Genomic DNA, 19,190 nt, shown 5'->3' with positions numbered 1-19,190 from the left:
ATCAAATCAAAAATGGTAAAAGCACATTTTTATTGAGTTTGGTCGCCTAAACAAACATTCTCCATTATTGCCTATAATGGTCTCTTTCACGCAACCGCGATCGATTAGAAGAGAATTGATTTGCGATCTCTCCTATCGCTACAGTCGAACCTCGGTTCGAAAGACAATTTAATTTAAGTTCGTTCACAAACTTTAACCACGGAAATATTGTCAATAATCATTTTCACTGCAACTATAAACAAGAAATATTTACCTTTTATTGCATCCGAAACCCATTTTTGCGTAAAGCATTAAAATAATATATTTTAACTAAACTGCCAATTTCGAACTGCGATCGATCACCGAGGTTCGACTGTACTGTTATCAGCACGGCTAGTGTTGGCTCTTTCACGTTGCCGGGATCCTTTCCGGCCGACGATCGAGTATTGCCCTCTCGCTTCGGCAATTTATTGGGCGACCTCCTGAGTGCTCCTGGTGCCCTGGTAAAATTGTCGATTTTGTGCCGTTTCGTTCGTTGAGAGGGGAAACCCGGAAAGGTTGCCAATTTCGCCCGCAAAAATCAGAGCGTCTTATCTCGCTTTCTCTCTATGAAATAGGCCATATTTTATCACCGGCACACTTTCGTTTTATCAATACCGGCCACGCCTTCCGATGGCACTGAGTACAGTCGAGTCTTAGCTCGTACCTTCTTTAAATTAAGTTAAATGTCTTCGTAAAGATGTACAAATATTTTTCTTCTGTGCTGAACGACATCTTACTTCGCGTAGATTATCACTTACAAGCTCAATCGGGTAAGCTATTTGAAATTAAATCTAATAACAAATTAATGCTTGTTTAATCATCGAGGTTTCACTGTACGTATTGTTATCAGCGACCGATCTGCTGACCTTTTCACGCTGCAGTGATCTTGCGCGCGATCACATTCCAGAGCGCAGTGGGCTCTCTCTCGCTCATCAGATTTTGGTGCGCCCTCTTGAGTGCTCATGCTGCCCTGTTACTTTTGCTCGTTCCGGACCACGCGCAGTCGGGAAGCGAAAAATTCTTTCCGCTGCCGGCCAGAGGTGGAATACCTTCGTTCTTCCAATGTCGGCGACAAAATAATTGTTTTAAAATTATGTAGCATAATTTTATTTTGTTTTGTACATTTATTACACGAGTTCTTTCATCCAAAGTAGGAACCAGTTCTTTCTTTTCCATTTCTTTCGTTCCGCCCAAGACGAGAGGAAGAAAAACACGCAGTTATCAGCTCGGTTTTAATCATTTTTTTATGTTTATTTTTCTCATTAGTTTTATGAATAATAATAATAATGAATAATCGTAATAATATTGTTTGCTACTCATCATCATCATCCAGTATGTTTCGTTTTCATTCCATCGTTTTGCATCTTCTTTCTGCCCCGTTCTTTTCAATTGATGCTGTTATTATGGTTTTGTTTCCTTTTCGCTTCCATTTCCGCCGTTTTCTTTTACACATTTTTGTTTCGCTACTCTGCTTATGCGTTCGCCACTTTACTTTCCATCTTCACCATTTTCCACAACGGTTCGCTTCGTCCTTCGCCACCAGCAGCATTCGAGCATTGTTTTGTTGGGTCTCTATCGACTTCGGAAGAAAACGGACGATCGCGGGCAGGACACACAGGGCGAACGTCCTGCACGACCCCACCACTGCGCCGTCATTCGTTTCGCTCACTACTATTTACTTAGGGTGTAAAATTTATACAATGCCACGGACAACAACACACCACCTACGTTGCGGTCCGCCAGAGTTTTGTGACTCGTCGACCACAGACTTGGCGACTACAGGTTCGCACGAAAAAGAAAATCCTCTACAGACACACTCAAGTTTCCACTAAACATTTTCCATTCCGCTTCATGCCTCCTCCAGTCGGTTGATGTTTCCCTAAGCTTTTCCGCTTTTCCTTTTCCACTATCTCTGCTTGTTTATTCTTTCTCGCGCATTGGTTTTTTACCTTTTTAATTTCTACGACTACGACACTGTTTTTTTTTGCTTTCTCTTGTGTTTTTTGTTGTTTTTCCATCCAATCATCACGCGTTTTTTTTTGTTGTGTGAAACTGGGAAGAGATTTTTGTTTGGTTTTTTCTTTATCATTTATAGAGTGTTTCTGCTTTTGTGTGTGTGTTTGTGTTGCCTTTAGTAAGTGTCTGCGTGTCTCTGTGTACGGTTATACTGTGTTATCATTAGTTTTTGGTTTATTTACAACGTGGCGTTCTGGTGCCGGAACTCGGCCTTCGCCTCGCCTCGCAGTCGAGAGATGCAAACGGGCACGGCGCACAAAATAGGGATAAAATAGGGTGTGTCCTGGCGAGCCGATCTCCGATCTTCGCGACCATTCACGGTTTGGTTAAAAAAACGTATGCTCGCTCGCATTCGCACGCGTGCGAAGTGTGGTGTTGAGTGTTTTTTTATAGGTTTTTCCCATTTTAGCTGATGTAACGATTTTACCAATCTTCCGTTTCGTTTCTTGCGGACGTTTGCTTCGTTCACTCTCCACACTCTCTCTCCCTCTCTCTCTCTATTGCTCTCTTTCGCAGTTTTCGGGCCGCTTGTTGCCCCTTTTATGTCTTATCCTTCTACGTTCGTACGTTCACATTCTTTATTCCTAAACAGTCCTATTTACAAAGTTTTACATTCATGCGCACCTTCGGCGGCGTCGATGCCGTGTTCCAACAGCTTACACGTTACGAGTCATGGTTCGTGTATGGATTCGACTCCACCCCAGATTGACTCCCTGGTGGTGGATTGCGGTTTAACGTAGAGAGCACGTGGCCACGCGGGGATTAAAGGAACCGCCACGAAGCTATCCACTCCCTCGGCCTAAACACCTTCATCAGGGCCGGATTTTTCCTTTTTTTGATTGCACGAAATCCACTCGTCGAGTCGAGAGTCTCTCACTTTTGGGAAGAATTAAGAGGACAACCGGTTCACAAAGATTCCTTTTCGCGTCCGTCCGGGGTCTCTCTGATCGCAAGGTTTCGATATTCTACAGCTCACAGTAATTTAGTGGGTTGAGACATCCCGATATCAGCGGGCGGTGTGGCCCTACAAGATTTAAACCCACTGTGCGCTGTTGTGTCATTTGGTTTTAAACACCGTTTTTTTCCTACTATATTGCTTTTTAGAGTTTCAGCTTCCTAACCGTTCTCCTCTGCTGGCCGTTTTAGTGGTGCAATCTCACATTATCTTTTAAAGGCGCTCTGTCTTTCGCACAAACTTCGTGACCGCGGTCTAGTATTTTCTGTTAAAATCTACACAACAAATGCGTCGGTTTGCTTTTACTATTGTACAGATCCACTTCCGTTCTGTTTGTTTGTATCGTTTTTTTTTTTGCTCTACCATGGCTCTGTTTTGCTCACCTTTCTTTCTCACTCTCGGTTTGCGTGGATTCTGGGACTTTGTTCTGTTTTCCGTTTCCTAATCTGATGATTATTACGAGCGCTGCTCGCGGTTTCCGTGCCTTCTAGAGAGGTGCCGCCGGCGCAATGTATGGCAAGGTGTCTACACAAATGGATATGCTTTCGAAACACAGGATTCGGAGAGTGTGGCAACTCCATCAACGGGGCACACGGCTGCACGGTTCCATTATATCCTCTTCCCTTTGTCGCTTTAACTATTTCTAGTTCTTCAATCTGACTCGGTTTCGGTTTCTTCGGGTTATGTTACGGTTTTTTATCTTGGGTTTCTGCTCTACTTTCTTGATTTTGTTGTGTAAGAGAACTGTTTCGTTGCAGGCTTTTGCCGCTTGCAATATTCTGTTTTAAGACCTAGTGGCAACGCGCCACAATTCGCGTTTCCAAATTCGCATCCTGTCTATTGGTTTCAGGTTCTTCCCTCGCCGTTGCCACACACATGCACACTGATAAATAGTCAACTAGAGTTTACAACTGTTTGTATTGTTTCGTTTCCATCTTCGTTATTACAAATACCCTGTAAAGAGAGAAGCCTATGACCGGAAGGAAGCTGCTGCTGAGAGTGTGATGAGTGTTCGCTTCGGGCGTGTGGGTTAATGGCGATGATGTCCAGGCAAAGGAGTGTGAGGATGCATTAGTATGTGTGCGTGCGGTGCGTTTGATGATTCCCCAGTGCCCGTGCCAACCATTTGAGTAGAGAGTTTCGTGTCCTGTTCCCCACACACTGCCTGCTTATTGTGTATTTTCTATTAGTTTTTTGGTGGGTTCTGCGATACGATTTCACAACAAGGGAGACAACCGAACGAAAAAGCAGACAGGCGTCCTCGAGAGCCGCTCTGCCGCCCTATCCTCTATAAGCTGTGCTCAGCTCCTGTACAGTTCGTTTCCACCTAGGCCACGAAACGCAGCCCGGAATTGAAATAAACCCGACCCTGGCCAGGCTGGCCGGTTCTGTAATTATGGCACGACTTTCGTACAACCGATCCACTGCTGCTGCTCCTTCTCGCGCCAGGCCTACTACAAATGTGTGATTACTGAAGCCGGTGGCAGCAACAAAAACGGAAGCGTATCTTAGCCCATAGTAGTAGCCTACGTGGATTTAGCGCGCCGACCGTCCACCTCACGGGCTGCGCCTTGGGGTGTATGAGTGAGAGAGAGCATTGGTAGAAACTAAAATAACCGTTAAAAAGTACACGTGTCCCTCTTCCTATGGCACTACTGCGATGAGTTCAGCACGTGTGCCTCGTCGGCCACAACAAATCGAGTGTTTTCGCTACTTTCCCTACATCCTAGAGCTCTGCGATCTCGTCGTGCACTAGGCGTGTATGTGTGTTGTTTATGTCGTGACGCATTTGATAGGGTATTTGTGTATAGGGTGTGTCCTTTTATAGGGGGGGCCTGTCAGACTGACGCTGATTTTGATTCTACTTGATCGCGATGCCACATCCGCGCGCATCCTTCTGCCGTTGACAATGTGAGTACGACGGTCCTCGGGGTCGCGGTCACGGAAGAGAAAATAAATCCTATTTATATCACAATATCTAGAGACGCGGGCGGCGGTGTCTAGCGTCGGCTTCACGTCGTGGCCGGTGCGGTGACGGTTGGCGCCGAGGATGGCACGGTCGCCGGCACAGGGACTGCAGGGACACTGGCCGCAGCAGCCGCTGCTAACGGGGCTGACACGACCGCCGCCGATGACGTCACCGGTTGCGATGACACCGAGGACGTCGGAACCGCAGCTGCCGCAGGGGCAACCGAGGCTGCCGTCGCTGGCACCGTCAGCGGCAGGATTAGCGTCTCGTGGCGATGCTCGCGCTTCTGCTTGTGGCCAGCGGTGCCACCGGCCGCCGTCGATCCTCCGCCACTCTTTCGCCGCTTGCGCTTCGAGTCCCGCTGGAACGCCACGTTGCCCGGGTCGTCCGCCAGTTGCGGGTACTTGTGGATACTGTGAATATCGACGCCGATCCACCCGTCGACGTCACCGTGCGAGATGAGCTCCTCTTTCTCCTCCTCGGTCCAGTCACCTCGGCCCTGGAATCCGGCCGCCACCAGCTGCTTCTCCAGCTCCCAGGCCCTCTCGACCGCCCGCTTGTGTGCGTGCTTCAGAATCCGGTGCCGTTCCTGCTCCGGATCGACACCGTACTTGATGATCACCACCGCATCCGGACCGTGCAGTCGTAGCTCCTTCCCGGTCGCTCCACCGTGCTCGTTGATCTCGTGGGTCGAGATGTTAAACATTCCGCCCAAACGGCGCAGTTCCTCCGTGTCGTCGCGTAGCTTCATGATGTTGTCCTTCACGAAATAGAACACGTCCTGGTCGTGGATCGAAAAGTGCAGATCGAGGAAGTACGAGTTGTTGAACACGGATGACACCACATCCTGCACCACGCTGTTTGACCCATCGACCACGCTCACGAGAGCCCGACCGTCGATCCGCGAGATCAGCACGCCTTCGCCAAACACACCGCGCCGGTAGGCGACCCGTGGCAGCAGGTTCCTCGTTTTGAGTTCCATCTTCAGGAGCGGCTTCGGGATGAAGCCAAAGTCGGCAAACTTTTCGTCCACCTTCTCCACGATACACTGCAGCCCGGACATGACACCGAAGTCGGGTGCCAGCTGGGGCGATTTGATGAGAGCCCTCGGTCGGTAGATCATGTCGCGCGTGTAGCGCGATCCCTGCATCTTGCGCACATCGTACCCGAACAGGGTTAGCCACGAGCGGAGATCGTTCATGTAGCGACCACCGTCACCACTGGCATCGCCTTCCGGCCTCCAGTTGATCGGATCGTTGTTGTGGAACCGGTAAATGAACACATCCGTCGGGTGACGCATCTCCGTTGCCAGCTGTTCCCAAGCCGGCGTCATCCACTGACCAACGCCCGTGTCGTAGAGGCGCTTCTCCCGGTACACCAGTCGAGTGTTGGGATCGAGCAATCCACCGTGGAAGTCGATCGGTACGAATAGGCCCGGGTTGGTGTCCTTTACGATCTTTCCGAACGGTGTACGGCGAACCTCCTTCACGATGCCGCCGTTCACGTCGAACAGTGCGATCGGCGATCCGTTCTGGTCCGTCGCCACGTAGTACCGCTGGTCTCCGGTTTCGATCGCGATCAGCATGTTCCGATCGTCGTACAGCAACCTGGAAGTGCGTCCCCCAGTGCTGGCACCAGCCTTCGGGTAGTGGATGTGGGTGATCAGTTCCGGGGCGTTCAGGTTCGCGTAGAAGTACTGCGTCACGTTGCCCTTCTCGTCGTGGCACGCCACCAGTCGGCCCCGGTCGTCGTAGAAGTACCACGTCTGGAAACGATCGCGCTCCATCGCGTGGATCAGCTGGCCACGGTTGTTGTATCGGTACTTCTGCTCCCCCCGGCGCACCACATACCCGCGGGCGTCGTAGCTGTTGAACTCCACGTCCCCAACCTGCACCACCCGGTCACCGGTATCGTATCCGAGGTTCGTCTTGTCACCCTGTTCCAGGATGCCGATAATGTTGCCGTTCTCATCGTACACGTACTTCCAGCTGTTCGTACCGACCACCTCCATCACGTGGCCGTCCGCATTGTAGTTCACTTTGTCCAGCGAGGTCACCCGGCCCACCATCACCTTGTGTGTTTTGATGCGATTCCGCAGATCGTAGTCCAGCTCGAGCCGGTAAACGTCGAACGACTTGATGTTGATCAGGACGCTCTTCACCCGCCCGTGCTCGTCAAAGTCGGTGATCGTGAAGAACTGCTTCGAGGTGTCCTGGACGACCGTCCGGTTGAATGCGTTCCGTGTGATCCGCAGATCACTCACAGCGTCCAGTGTTCCCTGCGCAGGCCCGTACTTGAAGCGCACGATCGGCAACTCCCGACCACTGATATCCATCTCTATTCCGCTGAGCCGTGCGTTTCCATCGTACTGATACTTGAAGTGAGCCGATGCGAGGCCACTCTTCGATCCAAACTTGAGCTTCTCGTCCTTTAGCACTCCGGCGTGATAGCGGAACTCTCGCCGCAACTCAAACCCAGGCTCCAGCACTTCGACCTGCTTCACCAGACTGGTGCTCTCCTGGTAGGTGTACTGCGTGGACGACAGACCCGCCAACACGGTCTCGAGCCGTCCGGCAGCATCGTGCACGAACGCCACCTTCCCACTCTGGTGCGGGTGTATCTTGGCCAGTATCTGTCCCTCGTCGTTGTACAGAATCTCGAACGGGTGCCGGTTGATGGGCGAGAAGTACTGATACTTGAAGAACCCGAGCGACGTCTGAAGCGAGAACGCATGAATGTGACCCCTCGGGGTGGTCAGCGATTGCAGAGCCCCAGCATCATCGTACTGCAGCAGATAGTCCGAACGGCGTGGTGTCGTCACCTTCAGCGGCAGGCTACTAAACGTATCCTTGAACGCGTACACGATCGAGCTCCCGTCCCCGTACTTGATCTCATTCAGCCGCCCAGCCCGATCGAACGTGTACTCCTCGCGCAGGTTGCCCCACTTCCACGACGTAAGCCGTCCGAACCGATCGTACTCGAGGTCCACGTCGGCGTACTCCCCGGACTGGGGCCGATAGGCGATCGGCCGTGCCGATTTGTCGTACGTCACGTTCAGTAGTTCCGTCTTATCGTCGACCGAAACCGTAATCGACGAGGTGTCCTTCTCGTACTCGAACGTCAGCAGATTCTCGCCATTAACCCGAAGCTTCCGTCCGACCTGGGTTAGCGTCCGGGCGTTCTTCCCTCGCACCGGCACGTGGCGGATAAAGTAGCGCCACTCGAACCGATTCGACAGATCCCCATTGATCTCGGTACGCTGCTTCGACGGCACCGGATAGCTTTCACCGAGCAGTGGATCCAGTTCGGCCAGCAACACATAAGGGACGGATTCGACCGATACGGTGTTACCCCACGGTGACACACTGGTGGTGCCCCCATCCAGCTGGACGGTCGTCTTCGTGGCCGCCTCACCAACCCGCGACACAACGGAAGTACCCTGGATCAGCATCGAGACCTCGCGTTGTGCATTCTCCGTCACCTTCACGGTCGCTCCCTGCACGCTCAGGTCGAACGTTAGATCGATCACCTTGCCGGTTGGCGTAACGGCCGACGTAAGCCGCCCAAACTCGTCGTAGTTGTACACGTACGAACGGCCCGTCGAATCGAGTTTCGTCTTCAGCAACCCCGTCGCACCGTGGTACTCAAAAGTCACGTTGTAGTTGTCCGGTGTGTTCAGTTCGTGCAGCATCTTCATGCGCGTCATACGCAGCCGACACTTTTGGCCCTTCGTGTTCTCGATCGAGTTCACCTGGGCGGTGTAATCGCGCAGCAGGAACACTTTGTTACCGGCCGCATCCGTCACCGTGCTCAGCTTGCCGTTCGAAGTGTTCACGTTGTACAGGAAGCTATAAACCGTCTCCCCGGTCATAATGTTCCGCGTGGCGATATGTTGCCCGAACCGATTGAACACGTAGATCTCCTGTGCACTTGGGGCGTAAATTTCATACTCCTTCGAGGTGCCCGCTTCCGGTAGGCTCGAAATCACCGACCGGATCCGGTAGTTTGCCTGATCAGCGATGTGCACGTGCCCGTCCGGAGTGACCGTGATGGCGGAGATCGTGTTAAACTTCGCACTGATCGCCAGATAGTGGTCCGCTTCGTAGCAATCACAGCCCCGCTCCAGGCAGTTACACTTCGATTCGGCCCCGGCGTACGCCGTGATCTTCCCGTCCGTTCCGATCACACGGATGCGGTTGATACGCTGCGAGTCACTCTCCGCGACGTAGAGGTCACCGGAAGGAGCGAACGCAATGCTCTGCGGCATCACGAGCGTGGCGTGGATCGCGAGGTCCGTGTCGTAGGTCAGCGAGGCAGCAGTGGTCAGTGCGGCCGTGCCTCCGGTGGTCGTTGCACCACCTCCCGCTCCGGTCGCGCAGTGCATGGGGCGTCCGGCGATGACTCGAACCCGCCCATCCGGCGTCATCCGTAGAATCATGTGATCGTCGATGATGTGGAGCGTATCGTCAAGCGGATTAATCGTTAGCTCCGTCGGCCAACGCAGGTGCATCTCCTCGATCTTGAGCGTTCCCTCGCACGGTACCGGCTTCCAGTGGGACTTGTGCATGTGATTCCCGATCAGTGTGCTGATCACTCCCTCGCGGTCCACCATCCGGATGTTGGTGCCGTCGGCAAAGTACAGCACGTTGTCCGAAGAGATCGCAACACCCTTCGGGTACGCGAGCTTCGCGTCCCGGGCGAGTCCACCATCCCCGCAGTGTGCTTCATCACCCGGTAGACACCGTTCGCCGCTACCCACCACCGGTTCCCAGTTGTGTTCCGGATCGTGCGTTTCGTCCTTGTTGCGCACCTTGATGATCTGGTGCGACTCCGGGTCCGACACGTACAGCGCACCATCGAGCGGACTCAGCGCCATGTGGTAACGGTACGAGACGCGCGTCGCGTTCAGCTTCACCACCGTCTTGACCGTGCCATCGATCAGGATCCGGCGGATGTAGTTAAAGTCCCCGACGTATAGACTACCGTCCGGGGCTGCGGCCAGCGCTACTGGCGCCAGGAGACGCTGCTTGGCCGCGATCCCATTACAATCGCCACACTCGAGTGCCCGCTGATGCCCGTCACCCATCGCCGTCAGGATCACGCGTGGTTTGTGCTTCAGGTAGATGTTCGATCCGTCACCCTTCTGCAGGATGCCCTCGTGGAAGTTGTACCGGTGGTGGATGTCCAGGTTCCAGCCGCCGACCTCCGAGATGCTCATGTCGTGCCCGCTCAGCTTCGTCGTCTGCACGTCCCAGATCGTCTCCTTGCAGTCGGTGTACTGGTAGCCGACCTTTACGACCGCCGTCGTGATGCCGTAAACCCGCTGCCGGTAGATGTTGAGTCGGTTCCACGAGTACGTAAACTTGATGCCCGGGTCGGCCTCAAACACCCGTTCGAACAGGATACCCTCGATGGTGATGCGTAGGTAGATCAGTTTCAGCGCGGCCGGGATCGTGTCGGGCGTGAGCTGGAGTTTGATCGTCGACAGGTAGCCGGCGGCCCGTGAGCTATGGTACACAAGGTTCAGCCCGGTGCCGGGGATGGCCAGCGACTCCTGGATGACCTGTGATTCCGCCAGGATAGCGCTCCGATCGGGGCAGGCACCCTGGAAGCCGTGTTTCCAGGTCGCCAGCACAACCGGCTTCATGAGGTCGTAGTCATGCGAGAAGCACGTATGCGGTGGCCCGTGATGTGACTTATCGTCCGACGTTGACATTACGACCGTGTCGATGATGACCACCTCGTTCCAGGGGACCTGCACGATGCGTGTCTGCGGACGGAACGGCGAGCGCCCGAACTGGAGCGTAATGGCGCCGCCTCCGTTGACCATCAGATCGAACCAACCGTCATCGCGGGTCAGCGTGAATCCTTCCAGTGGCGTCGAGGTGCTCACCCGGACCCCGACCAGGCCCATGTTGAGTGAGGTCACCACACGGCCTCGGATGACCGCCGAACGGCTGGTGGGGGGAAAAAACGGATGCGGATTAGTAAAGCACGGCAGTTGGAAAGCCAGGGACCTCCACGGAAAGAGGTCTTTCAGGCTCTTGAGGACGTCTCGTCGCGGTTCTTTCGAGTACACTACTGGCATGAATGCTGTTCGGAAAACACTTCTTACAATTAGTTTCACAACGGACAAACAGTTGAGAGTGTGTACTGAGGGAAGCTGGGAAACAGTTGCGTATGGTGGGTTTGGGAATCGGGGGGAGATGCAGAAACCAATACTAGACTCTCCTGCGGAACAGAAAATGGAACTGTAACCGAAAAACGCTACACCCCTCTTAAGCCGATAATTTAATAACCAAAGCCGCGAACTACATTATTGTCCTCGATCGTACTACAGCCGGACATGTCCGTGTGCTTGTGTGTGCGCAAGGGCATTAAATTTTACTGCAAACATGGCCCACTGACCACCCTTAATTTAGTGCAACGACGACGACAACATTCATGCCGCATGTGGTCCGATTTTTTGGTCCATTTCCCTGGCACACCCGGCAGGGCCAATGCATCCCGTGGAGCTGCCAGCAAGCATACCGTCCAAAAAACACGCAACAAAAATTGCGTGACCTCGTTGTTGTTCGGGACCGCCTGGTTTTTCCGCCTGACCGGGGTCGTTGCTGGTGCGCTGTGATGAATTTTTCGGTTATGAAGGCCACAGGACCTCCTCCTGTGTGTGTCCATTGGACGAAAACACGTCCACTTGGTCGAACGGCGAAAGCTGTGGTTTCTACACACCATTAAAAATTTCCACATGAATAGACCTCGAGGCCCCGGAAACTGGGAACCGGGACCCGGACATCCGTCGCTCGAGAGCGACATCGGGTGATTGATCATATTTTATTCACACATACACACGCGCGTGTACGCACACGTACGACGCAGATCGACAACAATTGGGTTACGAGACTATCGGGACCACAGGTCCACAGGTCTCGGCCGGACCCGTGTGCCTGTGTCCAGCACCACCCACTGTTACGGTGATTGCCATACTCCGTAGCCCGAAAACCATTGGCCAAACAAACAAGCACAAAAAACCCACGGAGCCAGTCCCGTGTATCGGATGGCCCACGGCGCCTTTGACAGGTCCTGCGCGCCATTTTTTTCTTTCATTCAGACATTTAATTACCCAGCAATGTACTCTGAAAATTGAGATACAATTTTTATCAGCTTTTGTAACGGACAAGCACACACACAATCACACGCATTGACACGATCGATTTGTATACAGAAACAGATACTAAACAAAAAGGATATAGCAAATGGTCTAGAACGAACACAAAAGTTATCTAAAAGTAATAAAATAAAAAGAGAAACGAGTTTCTAAGACCCAACGAAAGAGTAAAACTAAAAGAGTGGCCACAGCCTCTATCAGAGAGAGCGAGAAACAGAGAAGGAAACAAAAACGGAACATCTCGATATCACGGTACACAAAACTAAAGAGATAAACGGAGGAGGCACGTGGTGGTTGACGTGGTGGGTTTTCGGTGGGTGGCAGTGGTGAGGACAGGCAGCGAGGAACGGGGATGAACGGGTGATGGTGGCTAACGAACAAGGATTTGGGGATGATTTGGGGTTGGTTGGTTGATTGCAAGCCGCGCTACGGATACGCGAGAAGCAGCGAGAGATAGATGACATGGGTGGATGTGTACGGCGGAGGACCGTTTCGCAGGACCTCCTTTCGTGGGTCTCCGCCAAGGAACATGGGATGGGCGGTGTATTTTGGTGTGGTATGGAGGGAGCAACTATTCCGCAACTTTTGGCTTTACTTTACTCGGTTCTCACTCGGTTCTTTCGGGCTCTAGTATTTTACGCGTTAGTTAGTTGTTAGTTTGTTGTTAGCGTGTTTTGCATTCCTGCGTGGTACTTTTTCAAAGAACTTTGTTTGCAAACGAACTTTCCTCGCGAACCACAACCAGCGTCGGCCTCTTTTCGGCCTCTGTCTTACCTTGCGTTAAAATGATTCCAAAAAACGCTGCACATTCACCGAGCGGAAGTAGTAGTAGTAGTAGTAGTGGTGGTGGTGTTGGTGGTGGTTATGATGGTAGTGATTAGTATTATCAGTGGTTAGCCAAGAGAGAAACAGATAGAGAGAGAGAGAGAGAAATGGAAGGAGAGAAAAGCAAAAATCGAAATTTCTTGTTAGATGACGAGTTTCTTGAGGGCAGAGCTTCGGGGCGCAGGATGATGCTAGATAAGGTCCTAAGGTCCTCGAAGGACCGTATCCTAGTCTGGTTTCAGGGGGTGATTCGTGAACGAATTAATGGGCCAACCGTAAGCGAGACTAACCAGTGCGAGTTATTGACACGAGAAAGGGTCCTTCTAGTTTCCGGTTCCAATTAAATAGAAATCCTGTTCGAGAGTTCGGCAGCGAGCGAGCTCAGCGTGCCTTTAAGCCCGCGGCGCGGTACCGGTCACGCGGTAATAATTAAAATATTATCGCATTAAGTGCCGGGGGTGTTATAATCATCATCGAGCGATTGGGTATGAATTAATTTTTCACAACCATTTCACCGTGCAGCCGGTCGCCGGTCGGGTATGCGGTTGCCAGACCCGGCGAGCTTCGATTTTATGGCTGAGGGCTGGTGGCAGGCAGATTGATTATCTCTGCAGCCGGGTGTAGGATTTTCAGCGGCACCGAATCGCGGACATCGGAAGCGTCAAGCCAAACGGTCGCCTTTGTGCCTTTAAACTCTGTGTGAGTCCGGCGGGAGTGGTCGATCCGACGACGATGATTAATATTTAATGTATTAATTTGCGATACATAATGGACACCATTCGCCGGCCGGCCGGCCGACCAGAGCAAACCGAAAAAAGGATATTCGCATCGGGACGATCAAAATATAGTATTCGTGAAGTGAATATGTTTGACTTCCACAATTGAACCGGCCTCGCCCGGATGGGTTAAGTGGCGGCCACCACCCGAACGGCGATGGCACAACGTTCGGGGGCGCATTGTTTCACAAAGTCAGCAATAATGCCCAACAATTACCAGGGCCCTGCCCAGGGTGCGTTTACATTGCGGCACTTAGAACGCAGGTCGCCAATTCCAAACAAAACTCCTGAAAGCGAGTATATGCGTCGTGTGTGCGTCCGTTCGCCATCGCTCAACAATGGCCGATCAGGGGAAAAAAGGACACGCGCGCTTTCCATTCCCGGTGGGGATTATTTTTTTATGCGTTTGGAAAATGTTTATCTCTCTATTTTGCCGGCGAGTGCTCGGCTTAGTGCGGAATGCGGTCCTTAGCAGTGGCAGTGTGTTCCAGGGCGTAGTTTTTGTTTCTCTGCTATTTTTCCACACCGTAGGGGGGTGGTTTCACCTGCTTTCGAGCGAGCCGCGTTTTTGCGGCCACTCGCGTTCATTGTGCTTAAAAGCAGCACAAAAACCTCTTCTTTCCGCGTTCTGTACCATCATCAGCATCGGCTCTGTTTTCAACTCGTTTCACTCGGTTCGCTCGGTTCGGGGTTCGGGTTCGTTCTGACCACCGTTTGACGTTTTCGTGTTTCGTTTGCGTTAGTTTTGTTCAGTTTTTTTGCTACTCTTCTCTTTTGCTACTCATTTTCGCGCGGTTTTTCGTCTCTTCTTCTTCCTTTTTTTGTTTGTTTTTGGTTGATGCGGAACATTGAAAATTAAAACAAATGGCAATTAGCGGGAGGATGTATAAATAGACGGGGGCACAACATAATATATTTATTTAGTAATTATATAATAACGCAATGTGTGAATGTGTATAAGAATATTTATAGGCATATATTTGTCTGGCCCCCGTTTCCCGCGAGGCGACCCCCCCTGGCGACCACCTCTCACAATCCGTGGGAGGCTCTTCCGTGGAGTCAGAATCGAAAGTGAACGAGCTCAACCATTAAGCCGCTTCGAGTGTGTCGCTTCGCAGGAATGGGGCCAGCCAAAGTAACCCACTAACCAAACAGAAAGATCCCAAACCAAAAAGGACATAAACCGAACCAGTGTCGGATGGTACAAACCAAAAAACGAAAGAAGTAAAAAACATAGACAGCAGCCTTGGGCTTACCTTTCGTTGAACGTTTCCAGCTTGGCGTAGTTCTGCAGACTGCCCTCGTCGATCAGGAACTTCATGCGCTCGAAGAACGAAGCCGTAATGGCGGGCGGTTGCTTGCGCAACAGCACGTCGATCGGCTTCGGAGCCGAGACGCACAGTTGGCTCGTCTTACACGAGTGACTGCCGCAGCACTCGGGATCCTCACAGTCCACAAGACCATCTAGTCGAGACGAAGTGGGACGGGGTTAAAAAGATGTTGTCCAAGTGACTGCCTGCCTGGGCTACTTACCACGATCGTTGTCCTTGTTGTCGCCACAATTTTGCTCGAGCGCCACCGAACAGTCGACACCGTCCCAGCCTTCGTAGCAGCGGCATTCCCACATCAGTTCACCGCTCACGTGGCACTGGCCGTGTTGGGAGCATCTACAACGAGACGGAGATTAGATCAATTCCTGGAGAGGCAAAGATAGGGGCCCCACTTACCCATTGGGACAGCCCTCCAGCGTGCAGTGCTTGCCGTTCCAGCCGGTCACGCACAGGCACGTGCCGTTCTTGCACTGGCCGTGCTCGTTGCACCGTGGATCGCACAGCTTGTTGTTGCAGTAATCGCCACCCCAGCCAGCGTCACAGCTACACGTCTCACCGACGCACCGCCCGTGCTGGCCACAGTTCAGATCGCACAGCTCCTTCGAGCAGTCCTCGCCGCTCCACTTCGGCTCGCAGGTGCACGTTTGCGTGTCGAGATCGAACGTTCCGTGGCCGGAGCAGTCCGGCAGGCACTGCAGCGCATCCTGGTCCATCGCCGCACAGTCCGGTCCCTTCCAGCCTTTCTTGCAGATGCAGGTTCCGTCAGCGCAGAATCCATGCCCGGTACAGGTCGGATGTGGACAGTCCACTAAGAGAAAGAAAGACGACGATTAACTACGGGTTGCAGACCGGGTCAGGGTCCCAACTCCCAACAGTAACCCCAACGCAAGTGTTAAAAAGCCCTGCCTACAAGAAAGGTTAAAGGACTACCAAGACAGAGCGTCACTACGAATCTACGAGGCGTGTGTTAGTTCTTAGACGGGGACAGGGTACGGGATCGGGGATCGGATCCGAAAAACGGAAAACACACAATGAGAGCAGGACCCCCAGGATGGGGGACGATGCGCTACCTTCTTCGCAGTATTTGCCCTTGTAGCCGCGCACGCACGAACACTTGCCACTGACGCAGTGGCCGTGGCCGGTACAGTCCGGAACCTCACACTCGTCGTGCCGGAGCGAGCACTCCTTGCCCTTCCAGCCCGGGTTGCACTGGCACTCGCCGTTAATGTACTCGCCGCGCTGGGAGCAAAGCACCGGGCAGACACCTAAAACGACGGAATTGAACGTTAGTAGAGTTCCTGAGGGACCTCTGATAGGTCGCTGGTGGTGATACTTACTCTCGCTACAGTCGTCACCACCGAAGCCGGGATTGCACTGGCAGTGGCCCAGTAGACACTGGCCATTGCCGGAGCACCCGTTCGGGCAGTTCTGGGTCATATCCTCGGCGACCAGCGCGTAGAAGGCGATCTCCTGGGCGTCTCCGTCGTCGTTGTAGATCGACAGGAACCAGTGGCCCGGTTCCATGTAGCGGGTCACCTCACGGCGCATCGAAGGCTGCAAATAGGGTAGGGATGAGGTTCATCAGTGTTTCATAAGTGGTCGCGTGATCGCGTGTCCGTCAGCTCGTCAATATTTGCTCAGGCTGACCTTGCGTCGTACCCGGCGAGGTAGGTTAGCTTTTCATTAACGGACCGGGCACGCGGCCAACAGATTCGTTACAGAAATATAAATCCCGACGGCCGACTCGGAAGTGATGTTGCTGAACACGCAACCCGACCGTACCGTCGTGTCGTGTGACCGATTTCGATTCCGTTCTCACTATCGTTCTAATTAATCGGGGACCGCGGCCTCAGGGCGGTACTTACATGAGTGGCACGTGTCTGGCGCTGGGCGTTGAAGCCGCTCAGGACCTCCTTGAAGTGGTACTGCGTGTGCGTGGGGAGGGCGTTGCGACGAGCGTACACCCCGATCGAGGCACCACGCGGGATGCCGTAGTCGAACTTGACGTACGCCGGTTCCGATTGGTAGAACTGCATGTTCCAGTAGCTGTACGGCGCAATCTCCTTCGACAGCCGCTGGCCGAGCGTGATCTGCGAGAAGGTCGTCCCGTCCGGTGGGAAGCTGCGGGCCGGGAACGTTCGGGCACCTGCTCGTTCGGTTCCAGGTTTTACATTCCCATTTTCCGGGCACCGATTCCGGAGTGTGTTGTGTGTTTGATTTGGTTTTTGTTGGAAGGAAGGAGCGTTGTGTTATAGTTACGTGGCGGGTGCGGTGATGGGAAACATGAGGGTCCGGACCCGGAGAGAGAGAGAGAGAGAAAAGGGAAGAGAAGCGAATGGAAGAAACAAGTTAGTAAAATGTAATGCGGTGTGGTGCACCGAGTCGCTTCGGAGCTGGATGCTGTACAGGGAGAGAGATGGAGTTCGGCCACGATCGGATTGGCTGATGATGATTGGCGCGTGTGGGGTGACTACGCCGGGTGCATTTTAATTAGTGGCTACCAAAAGCGAATGAACAATGTACAAAAGAACTACTACCACTACAGCGCAAGCGGATGATGTACACAGCGTCGGGGGTTAGAATAGCAGCGCACCGCGTTGAGGTTAGGTTTCGCGGGAAATTCCGCGTTCGGGAAGTTCGGGTCGGATGGCTGGTGGTGGTGTCCGTTCGTCCGTTCGGGGGCCGATCGATTGACTTGCTGCTATGTACACGGCCGGGGTCATGCCAGCCCCTGCCACGAGTTGCTCACCTTCCAGGATGAGTATCGGTGGTGGCGTTACCTCTGGGCAGGCGGTGGTTGTGGTGCTGGTGGCCACCAGCACTGGGCTGGTAAATTCCTGTGGCTCCTCGGGCTCTGTTGGCTCCGTGGTCGGGAGCTCTGCCAGCTCATCCCCATGGTCTTCTTCATCACCACTCACCAGCTCCAGCTCTTCTTCTTCGTCCTCGACGATGCGGTACCGACCGAGGTGGGCATCGGTTGGACAGCTGATAGGGGGGCACCACCGCGGCGGCGGTACTGGCGGCGGTTCCGGAGGGCATCCTTGCGGCTGCTGCTGCTGCTGCTGCTCGAAATTGGCCGGCTCGGGTGCCGGTGCCTGTGGCATGTGCTCCGGAGGTGTCGGAATGGACACCTGGAGGAAGTACACCGAGTGGGGCACCGTTCCGGAACCGTGGTCGGTGGCGATGGAGATGTTTACCAGTAGCCGTGGTCGAACCTGACCTTCGGATGATTCGTCGGACGTCGGTTGGTCTTCGAACCCCGCCGTCGTCGAGGCGTTGGCCTCATTCAGGAAGTAGACGGTCGGCTCCGGTGGCAGGGTGTGGATTCTTACCTGTTCCACCGTCTCCTGGCCGGGCTGTTCCACCGTGCGGTAGTAGTGCTTATCGCGGGCCTTTCCCACCTCCAGCCCATCCTCCAGGCTCACCAGAGCCACCTCGTGCGGTTGGTCGACGAGCGGTAGGTAGACGAGGGCCGCTGCGGCTGATGGGTCATCGTGGGACCATTTCTCATTCTGGCCACCGGGCCTGATGACTTCCTTAAGACCGTCGTCTAGTTCTTGGACCACTCGCTCCTCGGTTGTCGTTTCCCGGAAGTCATTATCATTAGTGGTAAAAATGTCATTATCTGGCCCGGGCACCGAACTAGCGCCGTCAGCTGGTGTCGTTGCCGCCGCCGCCGGGTAATCAGCCACCCGTTCGGTTGAGGAGCTGGGGCTGTCATCAACGTCACCCGCAAGTAAATTAGTAACCGGTGGCCAGTGGTGCCGCCCGGTGGCGGTGGTTAGCCGTGGGTCACCCGTCGGCGAAGCATGCAAATCGTTATCATCTGCAAGCTGCTCGTCATCCCCATCATCGTCATCGTCACCGTCGTGACCGGTGTCATCTTCAGCCACCTGGCGACGGCCGCGCTTAAGAACTAGGGCACTAGGATTACTACCATCACCACCGACAACAGCGGGCAACAACTCTACAACAGGGCGTGCAACAGCAACAGGGGATGCAACAACAACAACACTACGGCCAACACTAGTAGTGGCGGTTACCGTACCTGATGCGCCTCCCGCTGCTCCCGATCCACCCGTTCCGGTGGTTCCGGCGGCCGTCGAAGCGGCGGACAGTGAAGAACCAC

General features: G+C 53.5%; 1 protein-coding gene across 1 annotated transcript in view; it reads right to left on the bottom strand.

Annotated features, from left to right (window-relative positions):
* Positions 1-5,004: 5,004 nt before the first annotated feature.
* LOC131205661 (teneurin-m) overlaps positions 5,005-19,190 on the bottom strand; it is a 126,841-nt gene continuing 112,655 nt past the window's right edge. Inside the window, exons 4-12 of the mRNA XM_058197861.1 lie at positions 17,811-19,190; positions 16,927-17,207; positions 16,399-16,615; positions 16,132-16,326; positions 15,458-15,869; positions 15,264-15,397; positions 14,987-15,194; positions 12,904-12,930; positions 5,005-10,918 (exon numbers count right to left, since the gene is read on the bottom strand). The exon at positions 17,811-19,190 is cut by the window's right edge and continues 252 nt beyond it. Of these exons, the coding sequence (XP_058053844.1) occupies positions 5,005-10,918; positions 12,904-12,930; positions 14,987-15,194; positions 15,264-15,397; positions 15,458-15,869; positions 16,132-16,326; positions 16,399-16,615; positions 16,927-17,207; positions 17,811-19,190 (8,768 nt within the window). The remainder of the gene's footprint in view (positions 10,919-12,903; positions 12,931-14,986; positions 15,195-15,263; positions 15,398-15,457; positions 15,870-16,131; positions 16,327-16,398; positions 16,616-16,926; positions 17,208-17,810) is intronic.

This window comes from Anopheles bellator, chromosome 1 (assembly GCF_943735745.2).
Source record: "Anopheles bellator chromosome 1, idAnoBellAS_SP24_06.2, whole genome shotgun sequence".
Classification (NCBI taxonomy): Eukaryota; Metazoa; Arthropoda; class Insecta; order Diptera; family Culicidae; genus Anopheles; species Anopheles bellator.
This window is presented reverse-complemented; position numbering and strand designations above follow the sequence as displayed.